The sequence below is a fragment of the Sminthopsis crassicaudata genome, chromosome 3, assembly GCF_048593235.1.
Source record: "Sminthopsis crassicaudata isolate SCR6 chromosome 3, ASM4859323v1, whole genome shotgun sequence".
Lineage (NCBI taxonomy): Eukaryota > Metazoa > Chordata > Mammalia > Dasyuromorphia > Dasyuridae > Sminthopsis > Sminthopsis crassicaudata.
Window position 1 is genome coordinate 354,062,272 of NC_133619.1, and position 14,418 is coordinate 354,076,689.

At 41.3% G+C, this 14,418-nt stretch overlaps 1 protein-coding gene across 20 annotated transcripts in view; it reads left to right on the plus strand.

Annotated features, from left to right (window-relative positions):
* BIN1 (bridging integrator 1) overlaps positions 1-14,418 on the plus strand; it is a 125,079-nt gene that overhangs the window by 78,365 nt on the left and 32,296 nt on the right. For 12 of the 20 annotated variants that reach the window (XM_074301740.1, XM_074301733.1, XM_074301738.1 and 9 more), the window contains 5 exons: positions 5,006-5,060; positions 5,543-5,637; positions 9,311-9,406; positions 11,252-11,359; positions 12,569-12,661. In XM_074301740.1, the coding sequence (XP_074157841.1) occupies positions 5,006-5,060; positions 5,543-5,637; positions 9,311-9,406; positions 11,252-11,359; positions 12,569-12,661 (447 nt within the window). The remainder of the gene's footprint in view (positions 1-5,005; positions 5,061-5,542; positions 5,638-9,310; positions 9,407-11,251; positions 11,360-12,568; positions 12,662-14,418) is intronic. The other 8 variants (XM_074301753.1, XM_074301737.1, XM_074301746.1 and 5 more) reach the window with 1 other exon arrangement.

Below are 14,418 nucleotides of genomic sequence, written 5' to 3' on the forward strand. Positions count from 1 at the left end.
ATTTCACACAGTTCTTGAGTTTTACTGTAATATACTTAATGTGCAACCCTGTGTCTTACAACCTGCAATCTTTTATAGCCGGGGGGATCAGAAACTTATGAAAGTTGTCTAAGATCATATAGCTTTTAAGCGGTAGAGCTTGGATTTGAACCCAAGTTCAGCATTCTTTTCATGACACTGCCTCACATTGCCTTATTTCACTCTGCATCAATTTATGTAAGTCTTCCCAGAGAATACAAACTTGGCTAAGGCATATTGTCTGTCACCATGGAGTTTGCAGCATAGTAGAAAAATAAGACGTAACTGTAGACATAAGATGCAAGGACAAAATTGTGAAAGTGTGAAAGAACCTCAGAGTCCATCTTACAAGAAAGTAATCCCTACTAACGTATACCAGACAAGTGATGCTCTAACTTTTTGAAGATCTCAAAAAGAGGTGGTGGTCAAACCTATTACCTTTCCAGGCAATCCATTCCACCTTTGTATAGGAAGTTTTTCCTGACATCTTGCTTAAATTTCCTTTTTGCATCTTCTTTCAGTTACTACAGATTCTTCCTTCTTGGTCCAAGCAGAATAATAATAATGTTCAGTTATGAATGACTCTATATGACCCCATTTAGGATTTTCTTGGCAAAGATGTGTTTTGCCATTTCCTTCTCCAGTTTATTTTGTAGATGAGGAAACTGAGGCAAACAGGAGTAATGGCTTGCCCAGGGTTGCACAGCTAGTAAGTACCTGAGACCAGATTTGAAGTCAGGAACATGAGTTTTTCTGACTACAATCTTGGTACCCTATCCACTGAGCTGTTTCACTGCCCCAGTAATAAAAATGATGTGACATTTATATAGTTCTCACTAGGTACTGTGCTAAGCACTTTATGATATCTCATTTGAGCCTCACAAGAAGTAGGTCCTATTATTATTCCTATTTACAGATGAGTAAACCGAGGCAAACAGTGGTTGAGTGATTTCCTCAGGGTCATATAGCTAGTAAGTATCTGAGGCTGAGTTTGGATTCCACCAGCATGTGCTCTATCCACTTTATCCCCTAACTGCCCCTTAATGTTCTTTATTCCCTGCCACAAACACCATTGCTTCTTCAACATCCTGGTTGCAGTCTTAGGAATGTACTGGTGAGAAGGCAATGTAAAGGGATTTGAAAGAGAACAAGGGATATCAGAGAGGTTACCGAGCTTAGAAAGTCTAGGAGACTTATTTGGAGGACAGTCCAGAGAGCCCCCTTCCTTTATTTGTTAAAACAAGGGTTACCTCCTATATGTTCTCAGATACCTCCAGGGATTTTTTCTGAATTCCACTAAGCCAAACCAAAAATTCTTAACATGGGGCCTATAGAGGTATTAAAATTTTTATTTTTTATAGCTATATTTCAATTTAACTGAATCCTACATGACTAGATAAGTCACTTGATTCCTGTTTGCCTCAGTTACCTCATTTGTAAAATGGAGATAATATAATAGCCCCTATCTCCCAGGGTTGTTGTGGGGAGTAGATAAAATAACAATTATAAAGTGCTTAGAACAGTGCCTGGCACGTGATAAGAACTGTATGAATGGTAGCTATTATTATAATTCTATTTTTGTGCATTTTAAACATTATTCTAAGAAAAGGTCCATAGATTCCTCAAGACTGCCAGAAGGGTTCATGACACAAAAACTTTGGCCATAAGCCTGAGGGAACTGCTCATTAGTTGAGATCAGTGATGCAGCTTGCTAAGGGTTCATTCCTCATAGGGCTCTGGTCTACTTAGGAAAATTGCCTGTGTTATTAGGGTTAGAAAGTGATGAATCAGGCTTTTCTTTGTGCTATGGGAAATCTTCCTTCTTGTGTGTGAAGGAGCCATTACTGGGCCATACATTAGTTAGAGGTGGGTTCATTCAGCAAGAAGGAAAGGGCTTTTTGGATTTTCACTGGGCATCAGAGACGATTTGGTCGCCATCTTTTGAAGAGCTGGTCTGAGATTGCTGGCTAAGTCTGGAGGCTCACTGTCAGTTGTTTGGCCTTGACCCTAGAGATAACTGGGAGCCGTGGGGCTTTGGAATTGCCTCCTTGTCTCTGTACCTCATCCAGATTGTTTCAGAGGCTGACCACAGAGTGCTGGCCTTCCTGGTCCTGAGTTTGAGCAGCTACTCTCTAGAATCTGGTCCATCTAGGTTTGACTCCAGGGCAATTTAGGGAGCAGAGGGGTGTGTTGTGGAGGACAGCGTGCTCTATTTAGATACAGCGGGCTGGATTGTTTGCTGCCCTGCTTGAAGTTGGGGGTTGGACGTGATCAACTCATGGCAAGAGCTGGATGGGCTGACTTGGGGGGAGAGCGTTGCAGCTGGCCCAGCTTAGGACTTTGAGGGGAATCCTCAGGCCCGGTCTCCTTGCACATCTGTTTTCTGCTGACAGAAGATCTTTGTTCACAAGCACAAGGGGAACGTGACGGGCCCTGGTACAGACCCGTGAGGCTCCCCGCTCCTTGTGAGCACACTGTGAGGCAGCAGTGTGCCCCTTCAGTGTGTCCGGGAGTGCGCCTACCACGGGCTTGGAGGCCATTGTGTTGGGGGCAATCATCACAGTTGTCATTCTGTATGCTTTTGAGGTTTGTAAAACATTTACATGCATTATATCTGAGCTTACAATAAGCCAGTTACATACAACAGGTATTATTGTTTCCTTTTTATGGATGAGGAAGAAAGGGACCATCTGGACTCTGTTCAGTAGGGCAGGAGTTGGAGTATCAGGAGGGGAGCCTTGCTCATTGTTTTTTCAAGTTGGGCCATCTTTAATATGACACACAGAAAAGCAAGACCTGAGGATATAGGTCAGAGGAGAAGGAAGAAGGGACAGAGATTGTGTATGGGATAATGGGGAGAGGATGTGGGGAAATGAGAGAGGAAAAATGATTTGTAAGAATTTCTGTGCATTTGAAATCAGATTAACTACACTTAAGTATTGGATAAAACACTGGTAAATCAATAACTCCTGTTTGTGGATCAGTTTGGCAGCAGGAGTCAATCAGTCTCTAAATTCTGGTGAGCCCAGCCAGTGCCCCTCAGAGGTCTGAGCCAGTGTAGTGTATAACTAGGATACTGTAGAATGTTTAATTCCTCAAGTAGAGAATAGTTCACACTTGTGTAACACTTTGCAAAATACTTGTCTAAAGTAGTAAAGTAGTAGTGTTTTATAATTGAGGTCACTAAAGCCTTAGGAACTGAAATGAATTTGCCCTTAGTCATACAACTGACAAGCACTGGTCTCCTAGCTATGAATCCAGTATTAATGTTTTTTCCCTTTGGAACATTTCTGTTTTTTGTTTTTGCTGCCTTTTATTTTGGGGTAACATTCCATCCCTTCAAACTTCCCTACCAATGGTCCATTCCTTCTAACAAAGATTAGAAAATAAAGAGGGGAAAAACCAGTACAGCAAAACTAATCCACACTTTGACCATGTCTCATAGTATGTGCGATATTCTATACCCGTAGCCCCATAACTCTAAAATGGAAGGAGGGAGATAAGTTTTTTCAGTGCTTATCTAACTCCAGGCTTGGCTATTAGAAGCACACAGTGTTCCATTCTCTCCCCCTTTACCCTCTTCTCCATAATAGTGTATAAAGTAAGTAAAGCACTTTGATTATTCCAGTTTTTGAAATGAGGGACCTGAGACATAAATTAATGTCTTGCTGATGAATCTGTAGTTGGGGAATGGCAAAGCCATGCCTTCTAATTTCAGATCTGTTGCTACATCTACTGGCACCCTCACTGGCCAGTGCTTTAATAACAACCCCAAAAAATAGTGGGTTTTAAAAAAAATTTTGCATTTGTGCTTTATAATTTTTCAAGCCTGTTCCATCTCATTTGAGTCTCACAGCAACCATGTAATGTAGGCCGACTGGCTATGATTATCCTCATTTTATAGATGAGCTGAACTAATTTTCCCAAGATCCAATAGCTGGGAATAGTTGGCACAAAATCTGGAATTCCAGTCTTGTGAATCTGGAACCTAGGGTCCTTTCTTCCATGACACACTGTTCCTTGAACATGCCACGGCAACGTTGTCCCTGTGTTATTGCTCAGTGAAATTCTTGGAGTGACCCTCTGATTCAGATTTGACCTGTCCTTCCATTTCATAATGTCTTCCCTTGGTGAACCATGTGATGGCTGTGACATTTTTTTCTGGATTTATTGTTACATATTAAAGGTCTGGACCTGAGGTCAGTAAAACTTGAGTTCAAATTTGACCTCAGACTCTTAATTAGATTTGTGATCCTGATAAGTTATTTAACCTGTTTGCCAGTTTCCTCATGTAAAATGGGAATCATAATAGCATTTACTTTGAAGATTGAGCATCAAATGAGATATTTATATATTATTATATAATCATAATTATAAATTATATTTATTATATATTATATTTATACAAATATATTATATTTAAATATAAATAAATAGATAAAGAATGATAATATTTGTAAAAAATACTTAGCACAGTTTCTAGTGCATATTAGGCACTGTGCAAATATTTAATCCCTTCCTTCTCTTCCTAAGGCGCTTGGTTCTGCACTTCCTTGTGTAATCCTTTACCATTCTCTTTTCTTGTGCATGTTTTGTCCTCCATGAGAATGAAGATGCTTATACTTCATTTGTATATTCCATAGCACCTTTCCCATGGCTGAGCACATATTAGGTATTTTATAAAGACTGAGTGAATGAATGAATTAATAGGAAGGACATGAATCAGCTCATCCATGTGCAGAGACTTTTTAAAAATTAAATTAAAGCTTTTTATTTTCAAGACATCTGCATGGATAATTTTTCCATGTTAACCCTTGCAAAACCTTATGTTCCAATTTTCCCCTTTTCCCCCCATCACCTTCCTTAGATCCAATATAAGTAAAACACGGTAGAAATATGTGTTAAATCCAATATATGCATGCATATTTATACAGTATCTTGCTGATGCACAGAGATTTTGACCAGGGATTTGTGTTTGTCATTGCAGACGGAAGGGACCAGGCTGCAAAAGGATCTCCGCACTTATTTGGCGTCGGTCAAAGGTAAGGTAGGACTTTCCCTGGGGTCCCAGCCATCAGTATGGCCTGTGTCTTAGCAATGACTTGGGGGCCCAGGTGTCTTCTCTGATATTTTCTGATGGATAAATGAAAGAACTCGGATACTTTGGTTTAGGTATATTGGCTCAGTTCCTGTTTATTTTTAATTCTGATGCTAATCTGGGAGGGCAGCCTGAAGGTACAGGTATACGAAGTTTGTTGCTGATCCTGATCCCCGAAGAAGTATCAGCCAGGGCAGGCAATGGCCATGGTCTGGCAGGCCCTTGCTGGGCAGTCCTTCCTCTCCTTTTGATAGGAACCACAGCTAGGGACTGGTCGCCGCCAGAAGCTGGGTCTTTGAGGGGTGGGATCAGAAGGAATCTGAGGGAGTGGGAAAAAGTCTGAGACTGGTAGTCAGGAAGGGAAGGAGGAACCCCCGATTCTTCCCCTTCTTGGGGTTCTGCATTGAGCTTTTGTGTCCATTTCAGCGATGCACGAAGCCTCTAAGAAGCTGACAGAGTGTCTGCAAGAAGTGTATGAGCCAGACTGGCCCGGGAGAGAGGAGACCAACAAAATAGCAGAAGTAAGACTATGGGCTGGGGCTGGGGAGTGGGAGAGTGGAGGCCTACGGAGAAAGGAAATGATTTATAAAAATGGAAGAGCCTGGCCTGGGATAAAGATGGAGTTAAAAGGCTTAGTCATTTTGGTCTGGGAAAGAGAAATAGCTGGCCCTATCAGGGAAAACATATTTATCCCCACATTTTCCCTGCCCTGACTCTCAAGTGTATGTCTTCTTTTCTCTGAAAGAATGGGGAAGAAAGAGGGAATTAAAAATTAAAAATAAAACCTGATTAGGAATGAAATGTGGTAAGAACACTGGACTGGAAGTCCAGAGATCTCAATTTTAGGTCTGTTGCACTCCAGTTATTTGCTGTGTGACTCTGGGCAAGTCATTGTATCTCTCTGCTTCAGTTTTCTCATTTGTCAAATGGGAGGTTAGACTAGTTGGTCTCTAAGGTTCTTTTTAATTTTATTGGGTATGTGTGGGTGGAATTTGCTATCATTTAAAATGTGTGGAATTTGGAACCTCAGCTTTACCAGCTTCCTCTCTGTAAAAGGAAAGTGGTCCATGATATGATAGGATTCCTTTCAGTTCTGATCTTATATATATATATGTATATACGTATATATGTATATATGTATATATATATATATATGTATATATGTGTGTGTGTGTGTGTGTATGTGTATGTAATTTTAAATGGCCTAATAATATAAAATATAAATATAAAAATAAAGTGATTAGATTTAATGGTCTCCAAGACAAATTAAAATTCAGACTTGGTTGAATGCAAATGTTATCTAAAACCAATGAGGCCTTCCTATTGCATGAGCTTGGAGATGACTCCCCTGGTTGATTGACGTTAGCCACTCATAGGCCCAAACCATCTCTTCCCAGGTGGGGCTGGTGAAAAGAAGAGCAATTGTTTTGAGAGGAATCAGTGATGCTTTTGTTTTATCTCAACTGCCAACTCAACATTACAGTTTTAAATTGTTGTCAGCCCTGATTCTTGTTGGTACTTGGATGTTACCGCTCCAAAGGCTAGCTTTGGATCCAAGAGTCCTTCCAAGCAGTTAGAATATTCCTTCATTAGAGATTTTTTGCACATTGATATGACCAGGTCTAATTTGCTTTTATTGTTTTTGTTGTTGTTACTATTAACTGAAACTTTTATTGAAATCACTAATATCTATTAATAAACAGTAATGTTTTTGCTTCTTTAAAATGGTATTTGAATTGGATGGATCTGACATTTCTGTAGCAGGACCCACCCAGATATAAGCCCTTAAAAATCAATGTCCAGGGTTTTACTCAAATCTAAGACATGATAGAAGTATAAATGAGACCCCATGTCATGAATTTGCTAATTGCTCATAGTGTGATGTCATGGAAAGAGTACTGGATATGGAACTAGTCGACCTGGGTAAGGTTCCAAGATCTTGAATACCACCCTCACTAGTTATATGACTCTTGCCAGTTCATTTTATGTCTCTCTTACTCTGTTTCCTCATCTTTATTGGGGAGAATCCATGTGAGAGGATTATAGGATAATTATACATGTACCACCTACTTTATAGAGTTGTTATAAAGAAAATGCTTTATTAAAGCATACATAAATGAAAGTTTGTATTACGGAAACTTAGAGCAAACATATCTGTGTGTGCAGTTGTTTTTCTAATACAACCGTGGGGAATTCTGACTCCCCATCTCCTCCCTCTTTCTAGTCTCTCTTTTATTCACTCAAGCCCATATTCAGACTCCTGGAGACTCTCAGTTAAGAGTTGCAGTGTAGAATTGGAAAGATTTCCTAAGTGTCTCTATAGTCCTGTTAACCCTCACTCACTATCAAGGTGGGCAGGCTGCCTGACCCTGCAACTATTGGGAAAGTCAAACATGGAGGCTTCTGCACAAAACAGATTGGGAATGGAGCAGCCCCTCATTCTAGGTTAGCCAGGAATAGTTTTCCAGAAAATTGGAATTTCTGGCGTTATCAGTTGAGGAACTAAGATTGAAGATTTTATCCTGCAAAGCTCTTGCCAGTTAGCAATTTCTGGGCTAGCAAACATGAAACATCATCGTGAAATGTGAATATGTATAATGCTTAATGTGGCTAGAGGCTCCGGTTCTAGTCTTATCTCAGTCACTGACTTACTATGTGATCTTGTCTGACATTCAGTCTTATCACTCTAAAAGGAAAGAAGTTTGCAGCACAACTAGGAGAGAATATAAGATCAAAAATAAGAAAGCAAAAATCATCATGATTATTATAATATTCCCCTCTCAAAAGGTCTTGTTTCCTTTCTCCAGATCAGAATTTGTCTCCTCCATCTTTCCAAATAGCATTCATCCTTCAAGTGCCATATTTTTTGTGATATATTCCCTGACCACTCTAGTCCACACTGATCTCTCCATTCTCTAAACTGAGATTATTCTGTTTTTGGCCTAAACCATACACAGATCAACAATTGATTATAAGTAGAATCAACAAGCATTTATTAAACACCTCCTGTGTTCCTGGTACTGTGCCCGCTGAAGAAAGCACTGATAAAGAAAGGAGCTTTGGAGTCCATTTAAAATTTTTTTTATTTATTTATATTTTGCTGAGGCAATTGGGGTTAAGTGATTTCAGGGTCACACAGCCAGGAAGTGTTAAGTGTCTGAGATCAGATTGGGACTCAGGTCCTCCTGACTTCAGGGCTGGCGTTCTATCCACTGTACCACCTAGCTGTCAGAGTCCACTTTTTTAAAAAACAATTTTTTATTGACGTCTCTGTTTTTATGTCATCTAATTTCCTTCTTTTGATTCCTTCATCCTCCTCAGAGGAGCCATCCTATAGAACAAAGAATTTTTTTAAAAAGGAGAATAAGAAAAAGAGGGAGAGGAAATCAGCAAAAGCAATCAGTATATAAGGGAAAAAATATAATATATGCAATATCCTCTCTACCTGTGGTCCATTTTCTTTCTTTTTAATGTTTTATTTTAAATAACTTTATGTTGATGTATTTTTTTTTACATCACCAAAAATGTCTCTCTCTAGTATTTCTCTCTCTCCCAATTCCAGAGAGCATTCCCACATAGTATTTTTTTATTAAAACTTCTTATTTTCAAAACATGCATGGATAATTTTTCAATATTTATCCTTGCAAAGCCTTGTGTTCCAAATCCCCCCCCTCCTTCCTGCTACCCCTTTCCCTAGATGGCAAGCAATCCAATATCATATAGTATTTTTTAAAAAGAAAAGAAAGCCCCAGAAAATATTAATATATAAAAAAGTCTGAAGACATATGCAATGTATTACACACATAGACCTCCTATATCTACAAAGAGGTAGGATAGGGATTTCTTCTCAAAGCTCTACTGTCCAGCCGGCTTGTTCTTCTAATTTTGTTACTATTTACATTGTTGCAGTCTTTTTGTTTTCAGTCTTTTCCCAGTTTACGGGAGACTACTTCTCTTGGACTTTAGTTTCTTAATCTGTATGAGTGATTTTTCCCATACCTACTTACCCAAAGCTCACCAGGATCAGTAAGAATAAGAATTGCTTATGTGTTTATGTTTTTCAATTCACTATAATAAAAACAATTTTAAAAATACATTTACATACCATGAATAATCTTGATGACCAAAGTGGTAGTGAGGAGTTGACAGGGTGCATATTCTGACCACTTCTGTGTCTGTTGGCCCATGTTACAGAACAACGATCTATTATGGATGGATTATCATCAGAAACTGGTGGACCAGGCGCTTCTGACCATGGATACTTATCTAGGACAGTTTCCTGACATCAAAGTAAGAAGACCATCTTGATTTGAAATTGCTGTTTCCGGAACGGAGGTGGAGAGAGTGGGAAGAGGGAAAACAAAACATAGCTTTGTGGGTAATCAGTTGTTGCCTTTCCTCCAATTTGAGAACATGAAACCTGAAAGGGCCTGTTTTTCCTTCTTCAACCACTGGACTAGGATTCCAGGTGCTATGTGAAGCTCTCTGTTCCTTCAGGCAGTGCATTTGCTGTGGACTTATAATTATATGCCTTTTTTTTTTCAACGGATTTTTCCTGGATCTTTCAATTGGGAAAAATAGAGAGTCAATGTCCTGGTATAATTTGAAAATGAAAACTATTGGAGATTTGAACCCAGCTGGCTCTCTGAGCTTTTGGTTTTTACCTTCATATCTGTGTATGTATTGGAAGTGAAGGTGGGGATATGAGCATTAAGACAGAAAATGGAGGTACTATCTCGGAGAAAAGCCTATTAGCTAGCTTGAAGAGTGGAATGGATTCTCTGTAGTGTGATTGGGGGAAGGATGGAGATGAGAGGTAAATAGTTAGTATTCAGTCTTCTTGACCTCATATTCTAGTACTGGCTTCCTCAGCCTAATCAGTGTAATTGAAGTGATTATGTCAGCATAGACCTTATTTCTTTGAATGTCTGTACCATTGGTCATTTCTCTCTCTGTATCTTTTTAAGTTAATTTGCATTTTTTTTAATTAAGAAAAATTTATTTTCTTTTCTTCCAATCTTGGAAAAGGCTGGGGAAACAAATCAAACAGATAAATGAAATGAGAATGATATTCTGTGTGATGTGTTTCTCTCTCCCTCTCCATATACATAGACGCAAATACATACACACAAAGGTGTTAAGTTGGGTGTTAAGCACTCAGTGAAATAGGAATTAGTTCAAAGATGTGAGATGTGTGAATTAGTCATCAGAGGAGTCTTCACGAGGCAGTGCGAGTTGTTTGAGTCAGTCAACAAGCATTTGTTCAATGTCTGTCATGAGCCAGGACTGTACAAAGTGCTGGTGATATAAAGAAAGGCAAAAATAATTTATGTCTTCAAGGAGCTCACATTGTGATTGGGAAGAAGACATGTAAACAAGTGTGGACATTGGAGCTATATGTAGTATACGGAGAAGATGATCTCAGACAGATCATTTGAGCTCCTGATATCTCAAACCTAGAGATGCTGGCTGTAGTTCTCAGTCTCTTGGTACTAGTGAGCACTGGAGCCCAGAGGAGGAAAATGGGGAGGATTTCTGCTCTGAAGTTTATCACAGAACTCAACGACCTTGTACTTTTACACAAACCTGTGGTGTCTGCATCAGTCATAATCCAGGGTTATCCCAATGACACTTCGCCAGGACTCACCCAGGTCCCAGGAGACTCCCGGAGAAGTGGATGTGGGATAAGCCAGATGGGGTAGATGCAGGACTTTTTAGAGAAGGTCTGAGCTGAATCTAGAAGTCAGTGGTCAGGAGGGAGGAGGGAGAATTTTCCATTTATGGGGTATGACCAGTGAAAAAACGGATTCGGGGGTAGAGCCTGAGAGACGTGTAGGTTTAAGCCCTGGCAGAAAAGAAGCATATTCCAGCAGCTAAGTGAAGGCTGGAGGTAGGAACTGAATCCCATTTCTGAGAGGACATGATTGCTCTTTCCCTGCTCCATCCTGGTAATGATAATACCTTGGTCAGCCTTGTAGAGCATGAGGCTGAAGAAGGAAGGTCGAGTGGCCTTTGGTAATGATCTGTGGACTTCTTAACCTCTTGTGGAACCACCTGGGATCACAGAGGCTGCAAAGTTCTTCTGTGTCTCACTGTTAAGTTTTTCTTTTCTCTCACTCTGTGATCCCTCCACAGTCTCGAATTGCTAAGCGTGGGAGGAAGTTGGTGGACTATGATAGTGCCCGCCACCATTATGAGTCTCTTCAGACCGCCAAAAAGAAGGATGAAGCCAAAATAGCCAAGGTAAAGGCTGGGGCTGGGGGCTGGGGGCTGGGCGGGTGACCAGTGTGTATGGAATAGGCAGGCCTAGCACCTCTTCCCCCTGTGTCACTGATGAAGTCACCCAGAGAGAGAAGTGTATTCTTTTGGGGAACAAGTGGAAGAGAATTGTAGCCTGGCCTCGAGTTTTTCTGGGCCCTGTGATGTGAGGGACACGCTAATTTGACCCCCTCAAAAGAAGCCTTCCCTTCCGTATGAAATCCTAATCCATTTGTAATAGCTCTAAATCCAAAATGGTTTCCCATCCATTCTCGAAGAAGCCTGTTCGGTTGATGCAGCAGGTGTTTTATTGCCCATTTTAAAGGTGAGAGGATGGGACCTACCAAGCTCTTCCAGCTCCTGAGTGGCAGACTCTGAGTTCCCCAGCTCCTGAGGAGTTTGGACATTTTAATCTTGGGCTAGGCTCTCACAGTCCAGGGTTCTGCCCCTCCCCTCCTCCCCCATGCTGCTTGCCCTTCCCTGTGGCAGCATCTTCTCCCATTCCCTTTTTGGGAGAATGCCCAGCTTCAGTCCTGGTTCCCCGTCCCCGTGATCCCCTCCTGAAGTGACTTTCCTGAATAAGAACAGTGACCCAAGGCTCCAGTTTCACTGAGCCAGATGTCACCTCCCCTTTGGGAACCGGCCCATGGTGCCCTGCCCTCTGTCCTGAGAGAAATTCTGTCTTGGTGCCTTGATATTGCCCTTTATGGAGCTCTAAACTGAGCTCTCTCCTATGGCCTAGGCAGGCCTGTGGAAGTCTGCAGTGGTAGCTTTCTCATGAGGGGGCTGCAGGCAAAGATTCAGGACTGAGCCCCCCCCAACTGCCAGAGTGACCCCCTCCCCAATTCTCCTCCACCATTAACCACACTTGTGTTGGCTTTCTTTAGTTGAAGTTCTTCATAACCCCTCCCCAAGCCAAAGTCTTAATTAATCATCCCCTAAGCTGGGCAGCTGGAGGACTCCCCAAACTGCGGTTTGGCTGGAGGTTTGGGTGGCCCGGTGGAGATCACTGTCTGTAACTGAATTGTGTTTGGATCTGTGTGTCTAAAATCCGTGTTTCTGTCTCTTTTCTCTCTCCCTCACCCTCGCCTTTTCTCCCTCTCCTGATTTTTTGCCTTGTCCTCGCTTCCCACCATGTCCCACTCCCCCATCCCCATGCCTTCCACTCCCCTTGATTCTACCCTCACCCCTCAGCCTGTCTCGCTGCTTGAGAAAGCTGCTCCCCAGTGGTGCCAAGGGAAACTACAGGCTCATCTCGTAGCTCAAACTAACCTGCTCCGAAATCAGGTGATGGCTTCCTAACCTTGCTTGAATTGCCTTCTGGCTGCCTTCCCCTGCCCTTTTCTCTGAGGTCTCATGTCACTAGTTCTTGCACTCTCTGCCTCTCCCTTCGCCCTCCGAGGTGTGATTTCATCCGTCTCCTTCTTCTAAGAAGCTCCCAAAGTTAAATTAGGTAAACTTGCCCAATATCGCCCTGTCACTCAGGAGCCAAATTTCTTGACTCTCAGCTCAGTTCTCCCCTGCTAACCTTGGTTTATTTAAAAATATATATTCTGAATATTAAACTGAGATATATAGCCTGCTTATTTCTCTCCACTCAGCCTGGCAAATCCTGATTCTATAGTGGTTTCTTGCTCTGCTTTCTCCTTCCCTGATATCTCACTCTTCCTTGCCCCAGGGGTCCTTTTAACTGTTGAGAGTCAGTGTTTCAAGGACCCTGAGTCAATTTGGGGAATCTACTCTGTCAGGTGAACTTAGAAATAAGCATTTATTGAATACCACCTTTGTGTGCTGTTAGGATTACTAGGTGAGAACTCAGGTTGTCTGGACAGTGACAAGGTGAGAATTCAGTGTGCAGTCCTGTGCTCGCATTGAGGGGTTAGAGTGGGGGAGAAGGGGCTGGATAAAGAAAGGGAAGTTAAAGTTTTTGCCCCAGTGAGCTTTTTTTTTTTTTTTTTTGCAGATGTAAGGCTAATTCTCCCTAAACAAGTAGGGAATAGTGCAAGATCTTGCACCATTCCTTGTAAAGTTGTGTGTGTGTAGTTTTGACTGGAAGTGCTATTGGAATTCAGAGAAATTAGGGTCAGTTTGGTCTGAAGTAGTGTTGGAAGGCTGTCCAGAGAAGGAGGATCTGAGCAAGGCCATAAAAGATGGATAGACTTTAAATAAGTTGCCTAACCAAAAGCTTGCAAAAGTGAGCAGAGTACAAAAATCCTTTGAATTCCAGAATATTGGCAAAAGTTTATCTAGTCAAGTCTCTGTCCCCCTTCCATAACTGTATTCCCCCGCCCCCAACTGTCTCTTGGTAATTATTCCGCAAGATTAAAAAAAAAAAAAAAAAAAAAAGCCTTGAAGCAAAGAGACATCATTAACAAGTTGTCTCAACCATCACTTTAAAGATGTCTCTCCAGATTACTACATCCTGGTTTTATGATAGATCTGATGTTGTTGCTATGTTTTGTTATAAACATTCAGGGAAAGCTCAGCCTGGGGATGGGTTGGGTGGAAATAGAATAGAAAAATAAAAGAAGAAGAGAAAAGAAAGTAGAAGAAGAGGAGGTTAGATTTTTCATTTAATCCACTATTTAGTTTTTCCATTCAGTCTGCTATTGCCTGATTTCCTAATCCTCTTAAAAAAATTATGGAATACTAATTGGGTCTCAATGCTCTACTGACCTCTTATATACTTGGGGGCTCAAGAGTCAGGGCTGATTCTCACAGATCTGCTCTAGATACAAGTGGGAGACAACGCTAATGGAACTGGATGGTTCAGCCTTGGGAAGAGAGTCAGTCATCTCTTTTCTCTGCTGACTTCACCAGCTTCGTCTGGAGGCGGGGGAATGACGGTGACAGTAATGGGCAGTTACGTGCTTAGGTGGTCCGTTCTAGCACATTCTTTGTCTGTGACTCCAACAATACATGTCACTTGGGAATAGGAGGGAGGGGATGTGATGAGAGGAGGACAGTCACATTGGCTGAATCAAATCAAGAAACTCCTAGAGTATTCTTCAGGGCCGGAGAAACAATCACTGCTGACACAGGGC